Here is a 17,559-nt window from a genome sequence, read left to right on the forward strand (position 1 = left end):
AACTGCTCAGCATTTTATCTTCAAGATCATCAACTGGAGTACATATGAATATGAGCTAAACTATAGCTGAGTGATGTAGTTTGGCTTATGTTCTAACAGATTTAGTCAAATGCTGACAGCCTGATCTCTGGTAAAAAAAAAAATAAATAAATAAAATAAAGTTGATTATGTCAACTAATTGGAGAATAAATCAAACATCTCGAGTTGGACTACATCTCCAGTGGTCTGAGAAGATTTATGAATATAGGAATAGTGAAGAGAAGTAACAAAAATCTAATCATTTATTTACATGTTAGGCTCAGTGGCCTACATTGACCAAGTAACTTGACTTATAGAAACATAATTAATGATCTAATAGGACAGTTAATCATATCTGCCTAGTATTCAACATGAATTACACATATTCTTCTGGCCAGTATGTCATGCAGGCTGAACAACATAAGATGCTACTACAAGGAAAAACCATGCCACTGTTTTATGAGACTTACTAACTCACCTTCAGGTGGATGAGAGTTGTCAATTTAATGTTGCAAAATGTAAGATTATGCACTTCAGGATGAAAAGATTACATAATCTTAGTAATAGTCACTAGCGGAGTGCCTCAGGGGTCTGTTTTAGTGCCATTACTATTTAACTTGTATATTACTGATATTGGCGAAGATTTGGATGGAGATATTCAGTTGTTTGCAGATGATGCAAAGTTGGGACGAACCATAAAGAGTAGTGAAGATGTTGTGGCTTTGCAAGAAGACTTTGAATAAATTGAGTGATTGGGCAAGGAAATGGGGATGTGAGTTCAATGTTGCAAAATGTAAGGTTTTAAAATTTGGAAAACAAAGATGGGATGCAGAATTTATGCTTGGTGAGAATATATTGTTGGAGGTAGAGGAAATAAGAGATCTGGGAGTGATGATAGTGGATAAGGATCTAAAATTTAGGGGACACATTGCCAAAATTGTGAAGACAACACAAAGGCTTCTGGGAGTGATGCAGAGGACACCGACGTGTAGAAGTAGGGAGATTCTTGTTCCGTTGTATAAGGCTTTGATTAGGCCACACATGGACTATTGTGCCCAGATTTGGTCACTGGGTTTTCAGAAGGATGAAGAGATGTTGGAAAGGGTCCAAAGGCGACTGACTAAGGTAGTTTCTGAACTCTGGAATGTTGAGTATGAGGAGAGATATGATAGAGACCTACAAGTTGGTAAGCGGTTGTTATAAGATCAATGGTGGAGAAGTTCTACAGAGAATAGTGGGAGATCAGGGGAGAACCAGGGGTCATCCCTGGAAACTGTATAAAGAGGGTGTGAATAGGGGAGTGAGAGGCAGGTTTTTTTCGTGCAGAGTTGTGAATGATTGGAATGCCTTGCCTGAGAGTGTGGTGTCTGCAAGGAGTTTGAGTGTGTTTAAGGCTCGGTATAATGAGATGTGTGTGTGATAAAAGGACCTCCCAGATGAGTCTTTGACTCCATGAGGTCATGGGGTAATAATAATAATAATAATAATAATAATGTGTATCACTTTGATGGTGCTGGATGGAAATTGATGCGACTTGAGGATTTGGAGTAATCATAGATAGAGATGAGGTGCAGAGGGTATGCTGTAAAAGTCAGCTAAATAGCTCAAAGGATTCTTGGAATGTTGTAGGGATAAAAAAGTATAGATAAGAAGGTTGTTATTATTCCTCTTTACAAGACTACAATTTGGCTGCATCGTGACTACTGTCCAGATACTTGTCAGCAGAGTTTCTTGGGAATTAGGAGGTGGTGGAGAGGATCTAGAGACAAGTAACCAAGCTGGTGACATATCTATGGAATGTTCCCTATGAGGACAGATTAAAGGTGTATGTGTGGGTGAAAAGTTTAGTTGATAAGTGAAAAAAAAAAAAGATATGGGAAGGGCATGATAGAAACTGATAAATTACTAGAGGGGTTCTATCAGATTAACACAAGAAATTTTTCAATACATGATCAATAATTTGAGTGCGCTAACAGTGAATGATTTTAAGGTGAGGTATGATAAGTATTGTGTATAAAAGTCTTCTCATCTGTGATGAGTCTCCTGACACCATGGAGATATCTTGAATGATTTTCATATATTATTCAACTTTCTAAAAGCAGTATTTGCTTTTGTCAATCTTTGCATTATATTCTTGTCAGTTCCACTTTCAGTATCAATATTAGTTCCCAAGTATGTAAAATCCATAAGCTGCTTCTATGCTTCACATATTTCTGTTTTACTTGTAATTTTGTGTAACGGTTTCTACACATTCGTTGTTCAGTTATGTAATGATGTATATTTAATGCTTGTTGTATATTTGTATGTTCATCCTTAACCCAGATTAAGCCACTAGCTTAAGTGGAAAAACTAGTAGGTTTATTAAATAATTGTTACAATGTATAAACCCAGTGTTAGTTATTTTTTATTACATTAGTTTTTTGGTTGAAAAAAATCAACACTCATCACCAACTTATTCAGTTGTTTTATACAATGATAGAATGCTTCAGATTTTGCTTGTACACAATATATTTTGATGGTATCAAATCTATCATCTACATAATTTACTTAACAGCTGCATAGTTTATGCAGATTTATATAAACACACTGGACAAAAAATTATGGAATGCAAACTTTATTTCTTAATATCGATTTATATCACCACTGCTTTAATTACAGCTTGGATGTTGTTTTTATTGCATGCTGTCAATATCACATGTGTATCAAGTTTATTTCACTCCATGCCTAAAAGATACCTTTTTTGGCAAATTTGTAAGGTGTTGATGTTTCTTCTTTACGCCCCTTTCTAACATGTCCCAGATTTTTTTTTTTTTTTTTTTCAATAACATTCAGATTGGGTGAACTGGATGGCCAATTGGGATGTGGAACATCTTTCTCATGTTCTACAAACCGATCCAACACAATTCTAGCTCGAAGGATACAAGAGTTATCATCTTGAAACTCATGATCCACTATGTGTCCTTCTTGTTCAAAACCTGGACAAATGCCAATACTTCGTTATTTAAAAATGTCAGATAATCCATGAATTTCATGGGATTGAACACCTTAATGAATGGGCCAACTCCAGCACTTGAAATCACATCAATTGTCTTAGTATTCCATTAAGCAATGCATATATCTTTACAGAGATGTATAAAAGACTGCCACTTCCCTTTTTGCACAGTTCTTTGGAGACATTCGGGATTCAATGCTTCTCCAGGCAACTGCACATGACCCTAGAGTAGCTATCAGTGGAATATTTGGAATACAAGCAGAATTTGGATTTGTCAGACCATATTATTCGTCTCCGCTGAAATGTTCAGGTGTTGCTAGTAGTCCCAAATGGTCCAGTGATGATGCTGTTTTGCCCAAGCAAGTTAATTTTTCTTCTGGACAGTTGTTAACTTTGGATGTATCTTGGCAGTACAACTGAAAATACCTAACCCATGCAGTTTTCTCAACATACAATGCCGATCCTGGTTTACCAGGACCGGCATTGTATGTTGAAGCAGTTCTTGACAAGTCTGTAACCGTTCAGGTGTTGCTAGTCATCCCAAACATCTGCAATTGCAATTTGTCATCATAGAGATTCTGTCACAGTTGCTCTGCCTATAATGATAGTTTCCATACTTCTTCTTCCACTGTAAATATATTTCCCCATATCCTCTTGTCTACATAGTACTGGAATGCTATAAGCCTTGTGACCTTTTGTGGGTAAGTGATATATATATATATATATATATATATATATATATTGAAATTTTATTTTTTTAACTTGGTTATACGATAACTTAAAGATGCCAAGAAATTACATTCTTGGTTTTAATCCTTTATCCAAGTGTAAGCAATAAATGTTTGCACATGAAATAGCTTCATGACTGGGCTACCTGTATATAGAGGCTAATGACATCACAACAACTGTCTTAGTATTCCATTAAGCAATGCATATATCCTTACAGAGATGTATAATGCTATGCACTATGAGAAGAGCTGCTACCCAGACTGGTTTTGAGCTTTATTGAGGTCTCATCAGTGGGAGCAAGACCCAGAAGTGATACCAAGGTTGAAGTAAAGTCATATTTCCATATACAAGTAGTCAAAAAATGTCACACCTTATTATACCCCTTGTTACTAAGAATATAATTTCTTGGCAAATTTCAAAACTGTCTCTAATCCAGGGTATTTTAGTAATAAGGTGTGACACCTTTTGACTACTTCTATATGGAAATATGATTTCTATATTACTTCAACCTTGGTATAATTTCTGGGTCTGCCTCCCACAGATGCAATTCTTTGTCGATGTGGAAAGTCTGCTTGAAGTGGTCTTGTGGTTGCTTTGGTGGATGCTTTTCCGTGTGGGTTATGAGCAGCTCTCCTTGGTGGTGGGTTGAGCATGCCATTGAACTGAGATATCACTGGAGATTCTTCTCCATTGAAGGGTGGGCTTGTCACTGAGTGGAATCTCTGCTGAGTTAAATGATCCTTTAGGTCACTCAATGTTGGGTGATCCAGTTTTTGGAGATTATTTGTCCGGTTATGTAGTTCTCTCGTGGGATCTCTTTGAAGTTCAGAGTAAGTATTACAATCTAATAATTCACAGATATTGAGGCGATAATAGGTTCTGTTCAAGATGACAGTGGCGTTCCCTTTGTCAGCTGGACAAAGGAAAAAAATGTACCTCAGAATTACCTAGGAATATCCGCCTATCGCTCTGCTCTCCATCCACTTATTCCCCGTTTATATGGCCTTCCAAAGATCCACAAAGAAAACACTCCTTTCAGACCAATAGTTGAAGGCATTGACTCCCCTACATACAATCTCTCGAAATATCTTGCTTCCTCCTTGAAACATCTCACAGGAAAATCCTTTTCATATATCAAGAACTCAGCTGATTTTGTCTCAAAGATCAAGAACATCCAACTTAACAAAGCAGACAGAATGGTCAGCTTCGACGTAGTCTCACTGTTCACCAACGTTCCAACCCAGGAAGTCCTTAGTCTTTTTAAAAACAAGTTATCTAAAAAAATTTTCGCCTTACTTGTTCATTGTGTGGATTCAGGCTACTTCTTATTTGAAGACATGATCTACAAACAGAACAGCGGTTTGGCCATGGGTAGTCCATTGTCTCCTATGCTAGCCAACATTTTTCTTGTAGATTTTGAGGAAAAAGCCATTTCCTCAGCTACACTGAAACCGAAAATCTGGCTGCATTACATGAATGACATTTTCCTAATCTGGGAGTATGGCTCAGAAAACTTACAAATCTTTCTGGATCATTTAAACAATTTTCATCAAAATATAAACTTCACATCTGAATCAGAAGTTAATGGTGTTTTGGCTTTTCTAGATATAAAACTTACTAGAACAACTGATGGTCTCAACACATACCGAGTCTCACCACTTCAAAAGTTGGGAATTATTTAAACACCAGCTCATCAGATGAGATCCTTGTTGTCAGAGGAAGAGGAACTTCAACATAAACTTAATTACCTCAAAAGGACTTTCTTAAATAACGGTTACTCTCCTAAAAGTATCTATAATCGTCTTAGTGTACGTAATCAACAAAGAAATGAAGATAACTCAAACCCCACAGCCTACATCTCCTTACAGTATATAAGTTCTCCTTCTTCTAAACTGGCAAAAATCCTAAAGAAATTTAATGTTAAAACATATTTCTCCACCTTTCCAAAACTCCGATCTTGCTTCAGTCAACCTAAAGTAAAACATGACCTTCTTCAGTTCCCAGGAGTATACACTTTTCCGTCTGACCATATTATGGCCAGACAGATAAGTCCATCTCTCTCTGCCTAAAGGAACATCAACATGGCATTTCTTACAACAGAATCCATGCTAGTGCCCTATCAAGCCACGCTTTATTCTCTGCCAATACCAATGATGAAGGACAACAACAACATCAAATAGACTGGAATTTAACTTCAAACATCCATAAATGCTCTGATGAATTAGAGAGACGTATCTTCCAATCCAAAGAAACAGCTCTCGACCCTACCCATCTAAACAGCAATCTCAGTTACAGCCTGCCCGATTCACATAGCGCTGTAATCCAGTTCTGGGCACTTATGATATCATTCACATGCACAGTGCTTCACACCAGAACTAACGCTCAGACTCCATTTCAAACACAACTACTACTTGTTCTAAACTCTGTGTTTGTTAAAGTGCAATATATTTTAAGATGTTGTTTACTCCATGATACTGTATTCACCTGATGAAGTCAGCATTTCCGATGAAATTAGTAGTGAAACCTTATTAAATCGTAAGTCAGTTAATAATTATAAACATATATATAAACATATATATATATATATATCACCTACCCATGAAAGGTCACAAGGCCTATAATATTTCAATGTCATGTAGACAAGAGGATAAGGGAAATCTGCTCACTTTTTTATATATAAATAATTTTTTATATATAAATTATATATAAAAAAAAAAAGTGAGCAGATTTCCCTTATCCTCTTGTATTTTATATTATATATATATTATATATATTATATATATATAATATATTATATAATATAATATATATAATATATAATATATAATATAATATATATATATATATCACTAAAGCATAATGAATACAGCTATATATATATATATATATATATATATATATATAGCTGTATTCATTATGCTTTAGTGATTAAAAAATAAATTTGAAAGTATAATGCACAGGAACTTCAACTATATATATATATATATATATATATATATATATATATATATATATATATATAGGGTTCAACTTAAAAAAAAATATATCTATTTACCAAAAATTTATATATAGGCACTGTATGGAATTGATATAAAATGTTTCTGAAAATTTTAAAAATCATTTTCAGATTTTTAAAAAAAATTAATTTTTTAAAATAAAAAGAAATAAAAACTACATACGAATACAGTCGATCAAGCTCTTGCTTCCTTCCTGTCTAGTAAAGGTGCCATCAGGACACCTTTTACAGATTCCTTGGCGTGTCAAATCTTGATAGAAACCACGTGGACAAAACTGACACCCCTCTGTTTTTGATGCATAAGTTCCAGCAGGACAATGCACTATTAATGAGAATGATATCTAGAGGTATCACCATAAATGGCAGAAACTTTATTGTATTCTTAAACTATAACTTAATCTTATTTTCTCTTATGAAGTTCAAAATTTCTTTAATAAAGCAGCATGGTTCTGGTTTAGTTTTAAATTAAAATTTATTTCGCAGTCATTTTGAAAATCAATAAATACTGGTGCTTTTTCGACACTAACTTAGAGATATTATTTAAAATTGGAGAAATTATTTATTTCCAGAGAAACTTGAACTCAGTAATCAAATATCTTTGACAGTACTTAGATTCTCATAGGATATGAAAATTAATACTATTAAAAAAAAGATAAGGGGTGCTTAAGGGTCAAAACTATATAACTGAGAGGAGACCTCCACATAGCCTTTAAAGGAATGCGGAGAACAGACCAGGGCTTCTGACCTAATGTCCAATCCTCACTTTTTCTCGTCGTGCATCCTGTTGGATATCTGCTTGGATACTGAACGAACTAGGATGGGCTGACAATTTGGGATTTAGCAGACCAAATTGTATTCTTATTGGTTAAACCAACATAAAATATGATGGTACAACATGACAAATTTTCATGTTGGCTGGGGCGTCGCCCGGTTAAACAATGCCCCCGTTGTTTTCATCAGGGAACCAGGGCGAACAGCGAAAAGTCAGCTACTGGAACCAATCTGAAAACAAACCCCAAATCAACATCACCAGAGTTAAAGATCAGTACTATCAATGTAAGAAGCCTGAATGGCAAAGAAATGGAGCTAGTTGAAGAATTAGATGAGTACCAGATCGACATAATAGGGGTGACTGAAACAAAAAAGACAAAAGCTGGTGAGATCTTTCTGAGCAATAAATACAAAATGTTATATTCAGGCAATGACAATCAAGGAAAAGAAGGAGTAGCCATAGTATTCAACACAAAATACGAAGCTAATCTTGAATGGCAGTCAGTCTCAAGTAGAGTAATGTGGGCAAATATGAGAATAGGGAACTGGACAATGAGACTTATTTGTGCCTGTGGTCCCACAGAAGGTTCTACTAGGATAGAAGTGGAGGAATTTTTTGAGGCTCTAGAAAAAGCTACTGACACAATGAAAAAGGAAAAGTTGGTCCTTGTTGGGGATCTAAATAGCAGAGTAGGATGTGATTGTCAGACATACAAAAATGTTTTGGGAAAATTTGGAGAAAAGAGCAAAGCTAATAATAATGGCAAATATCTGTTGGATTTCTGCTCAGGACATGGACTGGTTATTACTAACACCATGTTCCAACATAAAAATGTGCACAAATTCACATGGAGAGAAGAGGCTAGGAATAAGAAAAGTCTCATTGACTATGTTATTGTTGATAGTGATGTTTTCTCCCTGGTGCAGGACACCAGAGTGTACAGAGAATTTGAAATTGGAAGTGATCACTATTTAGTCTTGAGCAGGATAAAATTGAATTTCATATTGAAAAGAATAACACGTAAGAAAGTTTTAAAGCGAATAAAAGTTGAGCAGCTCTCAGATGTGAACTGTAGACTAAAATACATAAAGATTATTGAAGAAAAATAAAAGAGTTTGAGAACAGGAATCAAACCTTGGAGATTCAGTGGCAAACTCTGAAGAAAACATTGATTGATTCTTCCAGAGAGGCATGTGGTGAGGTTGTGTGCAAGGATAAAAAAATCAGAACTCCCTGGTGGACACAGGAAGTTAAAGAGGCAATGAAGGAAAAGAAGAAAGCATATCAAAAGTTCCTGTCAAATAAGTCAGCTTGTGCTCTTAGAGAATATAGAGACAAATGCAAGAATGCTAAACACTGTGTAAAACTAGCTAAACAAAACTCATGGGAGGACTTTGGCAAGAATATAGAAAATAAATATCAAGAAGGTGACAAAATATTCTGGAGGTTGTTGAAGAAACTTAGGAATGGAGATAATAAAGGTGACATGAAAATGAGAGAAAAAGATAACCTTAAAGTATGGAGTAATTACTTTGAAAAACTGCTAAATGAAACAAGCAGTGATGACAGCACAGTGGTAAAAAACACTGCCAAGGCATGCAGTCAGGAATACATATCCATACTTGAAGTACAAAAAGCCATCAAAGGCTTGAAATGTGGAAAGGCAGCAGGAGTAGATGATATTCGACCAGAAATGCTGAAGTATGGTGGTATAAGAGTCTTACAGTGGCTGCACTGTATAGTTCAGAAAGCCTGGACAGAGGGACGAATTCCCGATGATTGGAGTAGAGCTCTCATAGTACCCATATATAAAAAGGGAAATAAAACTGAATGTGAGAATTACAGAGGTATTTCCCTACTGAGTGTTCCTGGCAAGATCTATGCAAGTGTACTTGAGAAACGGTTGAGAAGAATTGTGGAAGAAAAGTTTGGTGAAGAACAGCTGGATTCAGGCCAAATAGAGGATTCAGGATCAGATCAAATTAAAAGGAAAAGTAATGTGAAAATTATAAATTAAACATAGAAAGAGAATAAAACACAAACTGGAATATAAAAGCTAGATAGAATTAAAGAAAATGAATGCAGAGTGGCTTCTCTGCACTCATAAATAAAAAGTTTAATAATAAATACAAAATAACTAAGGAGTTATTATTATTATTATAATTAGAGATCTCTGTTAGTTTGCATTATTGTCCATGTGATGCATCATTTTGCACTTTGTATTAAGCAATACTTAGTCTATATTTCAGTTGTAATTCAGCAGTTAGAATTTAAGAAGATACAGGAAAATGGTTTAATGTTAAATCAGGTGTAGGAGAAGGATGTACATTATATCCACTGTTATTTATCATGTACATGCATATGGATCAAAGAACATCTTCATTACTAATTATATTATGGAGGCTCATGGTTCTGAAGGAAGGAGACTTAATGTCAGAAGAATAAAATAGATAACCACATCAAACACATGACTCCATTCTCTCTCTCTCTCTCTCCAACTAAAACCTGAATTTATCTTGGCAGATAATTTGAGTATCTTTCCAATCTACTCGGGGATATCTACAGAACATAATCCATATTGTCTCAAGAATATATCTACAGAACATAATTCTTATTGTCTCAAGAATATTACATCATTTCTGGGTGCACTACATAAGTGAAACTTGTGTAGTGCACCCAGAGTGTAGTGTACCTCCTCCCACCTCCTGAGCCTGTAAAGTAATATAAATGTATTACTCATTTTTCATCTCCATCCCCTATCCATACTATGCTGCAACAAATACGCTAACCACTCAGCCAGCCAGGCTGGCTGAGTGTTTAGTGTATCTGCTCTCCTGCCAAAAGGCTGTGGGCATGGATGTTTGTGAATGTTTGTGGAAATACTAGTGTGGTGATAGGCAGTAGATGGCGTTTGTGTAGTTGCAGTCAGTTGGTAGTTGGTGGATTGATTAGTGGAGACAGAGTTGTAGAGCAGGTGCCCTCCCTCGATGAGTCTTTGGGCTCCCTGGAGGTGTCAAATAATAATAATAATAATAAATTCCATATCTAGGCCCCACCACTCTTCAAAAAAAAAAAAAAAAAAAAAAAAAAAAAAAAAAAAAAAAAAAAAAAAAGCTGGTGGACAACCTCATAATATTCTGGTGAACAAGGTTTTTCATATAACGGTGTTTTTTCTGTAGACTGGAATTCATTAGTAAGTCATGAAATGAGTTTAGTAATTTTCCATTCTTTCTTTCTTTCTTTTTTTTTTTTGATGAAATGGAATAGAATATATCAGATTGGCTCTCACACTTTTAAAATACTGTGATTTGATTTGATATTGCACAATAAAATTTAATTATAAAAAAAAATGGATGTCACAATTATGAAAACTGTTAGTTACACTCGCCAATATGCCAATTAGGTGGGAACATTTGTGTTCAAGACCTTTCCTAGCATCTATTCATAAGTATTAGAAAAAAAAAATCCATTTGGCTGTCAGACATCAAACAGATAAGCACATAAAAAATCCACATAATTGTTTCTACAAACAGTTTTAGTATACACAATTTTAGGCTCTTATGATAGGATATATTTCTATTCATTCATCTATCACATTAAATAAAATATTTCCTAATTTCTGTTTTTATATTAGCACATTGTTTCACGAAACTTTGGTTTCGATTTAGTTATGTGTATATGTACTGTGTTGCTACATAAAATGTATTTCTTATTATGGATCAGATTCAAAAATACTTGAAAAACATTGATATATAAAATATGGCAGGCCTATAAGACTTTAGAGGTAACTCATGAATATATCAGTGTAATCATCACTTGTGGTGGTTGCAATGAAGTGGGATATCCTTGAGTTCTGTTAAAAGAGGATTATTGTAAGATTTCCTATATTCAAGATTTTCTTTATTCTAGACTTCCTTTCAATAAACATACACAAGTATCAGTTCACAGGACTTCTAGAATATTATCAGGCTTTAATCTCCTATGCAAATACAGAAAGATGGATGTTTCCACAAACAGTTTTAGTATACACAACTTCAGGCTCTTGGCTCTTATGATAAGACACTCTTCTATTCACTGAAGACAAAATTGTTTCTATAGCACTCTAGACTTTAGTGATATCAATCCCTTAATTCTTGAGTACATTAGGCAGCACTCTCCACAACACTGATGTTCACAGGCTTAATAGCCTTTGTTCAACTGTAGCCCTGCTTATTATTGTATGTATTGCATTCATCACAAAATGACAAGCATCATCAAATATTGTGTATGCTGTAATTTTTTTTAGAGTATTTAGATTCTATTCTTTTTTTTTTCTAGTCTTTAGACTTGATGTTAACTAGAGGTACCAACTGATTCTATTGATTGCATCCCATATTATCGAAGTTTTTGCATTAATTTTAAGTTAGACACAAACTCCTATTGATGAAACTACCATAGGTGTCAAAAATTCAAATGAAAATGACTAATATAATGGTTTTTTTGTAATAGATTTAACGGTTTGATATGAACACAGATGAATAAGAAAATAACTATTTTTTGTGTTCAAATATTAGCTTAAAAGCTAATATTTGAACACAAAAAATATATCCGACACTTTCACTATGGTAAGTCGGGTCTGGCAGACAATGCTCTGGATACCCCTGCACACAGGATCAATTGGAAAGAAACAAAAGTAATGCACAGAAGCTTCTACAAGGCAGAGAGGTTGTTCCTGGAATCAACAGAAGCCTTAAAACATACTCCAAACCTTAACAAGTATGGCTGTATAAATCTACCAAAGATTTGGGAGACAGTCATCTTAAGACCAAATTAATATTTATTACTTTTATTTTATTTCATTTTTTCAAACTTTCTAAGACTATCATTTGAACTACTATTTCAAAACTTTGAATTTTTTTTTTTTTTTTAAATTTTTAAACCTAGATGGCGCCATATTAGGACTTTAGCCTTGTGTTGCATGCTGCAATTACTTTTACTAGCCCCACTGTTACACCGGATTGTGGTTGTTTTGCATTTGTAACAAACTTTGTGTTGTGTGCTCTGAAGAGGCTGGATATAATACCAGCGAAACATTAGGTTTTAAGTTAATAGATAGTTATTTTCTTATCCATCTGTGTTCATATCAAACCGTGAAATCTATTACAAAAATGTCTGATGAACACATAAGCTTATCCATGCGTATAATATAATGGTTGTTTTCTAATATTGGTGAAATTTGTGATTATAAACCTCAGCATGATGGTGGTACATCTGATCCAGTCACAAAAATTTTAATCAATTTTATCTACTCAACACTTTTAAATTAAAAGTAAAACCTGGATAAACTTATAAAAGACCAGAGAATTAAATCTGTAACTTATTATGTTAAATTACTCCATCATTAGGATTAAGCTTAAAATATATTTTTAAGTTTAATCCTATTAATCCATTGTATTTAACTACTATCTGCTATCAGTCACACAAACCCTGAACAATTCTGAGATTCTGATTTATATATAAATAGCATTTACTTATGATAATTAAAAATTTTGTTTTAAATGTGTTGATAAAATACAACTTTAACTGAAAAATAAGAAGTGATTCAATATTGTGCATTACTAGATTGCACTTACAGCATCTTGGAATTTGTCCTTCTCCAACAACATTTAATACTTCTCCTTCTTCACAAGTAAAACCTCTTCCAATTGAGGATCTGATTGCATGCAGGCTTGGACAATGACTGCCTATATTTCGTGAAGTAATATTAATAATTGGTTCAATAACAGCTGATGTACTAGGAACACTGAGATCAAAAATAAGGCCTAGAGTGGAACCACAAAGATCATAGAGCAAAGGCTGATGAACTACAGGATCCACTCTCAATGTATATCCAATGAGAACCTACAAAAAAATTAAAAATGGATTAATGCTTTTAAATATATAGAATACTAATACTATGGTTAATGAATATGATTCTTTTTGATAATCTTCTAGTGACAACAGAAACTAATAATAAAACTTGAATTTTATTTTGAATGAAAAGAGGAAATGCAAAAAGCAATAGTTAATTATTTGCCAGCAAAGGCTGGTCGATTGGTATAGCCTCTGCTACTGATGGCTCACGCAAAAAGTTAAGCAAGTTTGAGCATGGTTAGTAGTTGGAAGGAGATCAATCATTCGATGTTGTTGGCACACTCTCCCTCGATGAGTCTTTCGACTCCCTGGAGGTGTCAAATAATAATAATTACGAAATAATAATAATTACGAAAAAATTACGAAGTTAATGATGAGGCCATGAAATGGGTATATGTGTATCTTAACTGTACATGCTCCCAGTTTGAATATGTTTGTACACTCATGTGTTTTAAGACCAGGGTAAGATTTCTGGAGATACAAAATTTGGTCTCACTTGATAGACCACTATATCACCCTGACGAGAGAGAGAGAGTCCTATGATTCTCTCTCTATGTATTTTTGTTGATAATATTTTTTGTAAGCTTTTTTCTTCTCCTTTATATTACAGAAAATCAAAAAAATAAATAAATAAAAATCTTCGTGAATTATTTTTTCTTATGGGATATATGGTATTGCTATGAACATGACAGAATATACAAATGAAAGTCATTTTTCAACATAACACTCAGGAAAGATGTCATAACATGTTGAAGCATCTGTCCAACTATTTCTCGAGTTTTCTAACACCTTTCTCATATGTGGCAACTGCCATCAAAACATTACATTCATCAAATATACAAACATCAAAACATTACATTCACAGATGACCACTTTTATCTTGCACTACTTGTGAATGTTAACAAACAAGACCCTTCTTTGATAGGCCAAACAAATAGAAGTCAACAGAAACTAAGCTGGGATTAGAAAGAGGGCAATGGAGACCTTCCCATCCAGTGATTAAGTGTTGAAGCTGATAACTTATGTATGGCCAAGTGTTGTAATGAACAATTTCAGAAAGGGTGGATCATGCAAAGTTTGCAACATATCATGGTATGATCCAATACTGAAAGTGCAGTCTACAAGTGACAAATTAGTCAAAAGTTACTTTTCAACCATGTAAACATTACTTCTGAGCTGCTTTGCATTTGAATCAAACTGGTGGAATGAGTAGTAAAAACATCCAAAATATGAGGTGTGGCTATTAAATAACAAGACTGGTTGAAAAAATGTGGTTTATTATTAAAATTGTACAAATTAATGACAATTTGATTACAATTAAAATAGTAATTAATTAATTACAATTGTACAAAGTTTGATTCTCGTCGTGACAGGAGGAATCTTTATGTGGACTTTTTCAATCGAAGGTGAGTTAGCCGATCTCATATGGAGGTAGCAGGGTTTTTTTCTCCTGGAAACTCGTGTTTTTCATCCCGCATACAGACAAATCGGCCCTTCAAAACACACGTAATTTACAGACAAAAAATACTAGTTGTGTTGGTGGTGGTGGTGATAGATGGTGTTGATTGGTAGTAGAGGTTCGATGTAGTGGCGGAGACAGTTGTATAGTAGGTGTCCTCCAGCAACGAGTCTTCGAACTCCTAATGCTAGAACACAGCATCATGGAATGGCTGACAGCAAAGCTAGCCTTGCAGGAGAAGATCATCACATGTACTGAGACGTGGATTTTCCAGTACGATTAAGAAACAGCATCACTGAGAATGAAAAAAGCAAGAATGAGCAAGTATTTCAAAACTGAAGGCAATTCTGATCATTTTTTTTTTATATCGATGGGGTGGTAATGGTTGAATGGGTACCAGAGGGTCAGACAGTTAACCAACATTATTAACCTTAAGGTTCTGGCCGAGCTGAGAGAACAAGTGAGGAAGAAGAGACCCGATCTGTGGAAGAACAACGCTTGGATACTCCATCAGGACAATGCTCCAGCCCACAGTACACTGTCTGTAAAGCAGTATTTGGCTGATAAGAAGATCCCAGTGTTGGACCCATTGGCGAACCCAGGGAGGGGGGCCAAGGGACCCTGGCACCCCCCCCCCCCCAAAAAAAAAAAAAGAAAAAGAAAAAAGGAAAAAAGACTAGAAAATTTTAGAAAAATCTTTTCCTAATTAAAATTCTTTTTTTTTTTAATTTTTTGTTGTGTCATGTTGTGTCTTCTATTTCTATACCACCTGTGAATTAGCGGTCACATAAGGTGGGAATATCCTCTGGCTCTCGGGAATCACGGCCGTTGTGAACGCAAGGCGAATGAAGTAGTGCTTGGGCAATACTTTGTTTGCCGAGCCAGGCCAGAGATCACGGTATCATGTATTGGTGATCACTGCAGATGCTCAGTCATAGGTCGTATGCAATGCGTAATGTGTATTCTCAAATCGTCTACTCAACTCGCCCCCCCCCCCCCGCCCCCAAGATTAAATCCTGAGTGCGGCACTGGTTGGCGCACTCAGGATTTAATGCATCCACTTTACTTGTTGGACTTAGCTCCATGTGCTTTTTACCTTTTTACAAAGTTGAAATCTGCATTGAAGGGCATCCATTTTCATTCAGCGGATGAAGTAAAGGAGAAAATAGCAGTGCTACTGAAGCAGATAACACCTGATGACTTGCAGCACTGCTTCCAACAATGGAAAATTCGTATGCAACGGTGTATAGATAGAGAAGGGAAGTATGTTGAAGGAGATAACAATTAAGTTGTACAATTGTAATAATAAACCATATTTTTGCAACCAGTTTCGTTATTTAATAGCCACACCTCGTATTTGAACTACTTTACTCAGTTTATCAGCTATTCAGTAATTCCTGAATAGCTGGCAGAGCACAGATGGTGTACATACTCTCAAACCAATAGGCTGTAGGTTTGAATACTAGTAAGGATAGATACAGAAGTTGCGTGAATGTTTTTAGGTCATGTCATAACTCATTTGAAATCACGACTTGTTGGAGGTCTGCAATTACTTCATAAAGTTTCACATTTAGTCTCTAGAGCAGAGGTTCCAGATCATCTAATCCTTAATGCACTCATAGCAGTAACAATCTATAGGATGCAAACATAAATTTGCAACCTTTCATGAGTGGAAACCACGAGATGATTAACTAAGTTGATTTCTGGTGTCTGAAACGTGGAGTACAAGGATAAATTGAAAGAATGCAAATTGCAGAGCCTACTGGATATAAGGAAGAGGGGAGAGATGTTTGAAACATCTCTTTGTAATTACCAAATTAATATAGATGAGATTTTTCATAGAATGTCTGGTGATGGGGAAAAACAAGAGGCCTTCCCTGGAAGCTGTATAAGGAGGGTGTGAGCAAGGGATGGAGTAGAATTTTTGCGTGGAGAGTAGTTGATGATTGGAAGGCACTGTCTGAAAGCTGATTGACTGACTGATTTGTGTCTTTGTGGTGCAAAGGACAGTACAGATCATACTGTACAAGGACAGAGGTTACAGCTGTACACAGTGTTGATAGACAAATAAATAAATAGATAGTTATAAGGAGATAAATTAGTGAATAAAATAAAATGTATATACAAAGTTATATGTAGATAAATGAATAAATAAAATGTATATACAAGGTTTAGTATCTACACTGTGGTATCTACATATAAACAAATTTATAATTTATTCGAATGTCTTTGAATAAATTAAAAAAACATCAGTCATGTAAAAATTTAAAAAAAAATGAAATTTGCCTGAGTCTTCCTCTCTTCTTTTCCTACATTGATTAGATTTCCAATGCTCAATTTCAAGCTTAATTTCATGCAATTACTTCGTCAGTGCTCCCTGCAAGGAGTATTACCATTGGATAATTAACTTCAATTTTATAAACTGGGTGTAGTTAGTATAAGGGACTGTCAAACAGTATGTCGAAAAAGTATGAGCTGATCTAGCAGCTGCATCTGCAATTTCATTTCGGGTGTTGGGATGAACATCAAAATTAAGAGTCTATTCTGTACAAAAGTTGTAGCACCTCACCAAGCATTGGATGTGGATTATATGAGGGTGGTCTGAAAAGTTCTCAGCCTCGACCAATAGATGGCAACACTATTGGCAATATTTTTTCTTTCTAAGTTGGTACATCTGTCAT

The 17,559-nt window shown here is 34.9% G+C and overlaps 1 protein-coding gene across 1 annotated transcript in view; it reads right to left on the minus strand.

Moving 5' to 3' along the window:
• Positions 1–17,559, minus strand: part of LOC150095877 (uncharacterized) — a 710,412-nt gene that overhangs the window by 340,563 nt on the left and 352,290 nt on the right. The window contains exons 29-30 of the mRNA XM_090409554.1: positions 13,140–13,407; positions 6,919–7,077 (exon numbers count right to left, since the gene is read on the minus strand). Coding sequence (XP_090265680.1) covers positions 6,919–7,077; positions 13,140–13,407 — 427 coding nt within the window. The remainder of the gene's footprint in view (positions 1–6,918; positions 7,078–13,139; positions 13,408–17,559) is intronic.

Source organism: Typopeltis vanoorti, chromosome 19 (assembly GCF_054136105.1).
Source record: "Typopeltis vanoorti isolate ZY-2024b chromosome 19, IOZ_Tvanoo_1.0, whole genome shotgun sequence".
NCBI lineage: Eukaryota > Metazoa > Arthropoda > Arachnida > Uropygi > Thelyphonidae > Typopeltis > Typopeltis vanoorti.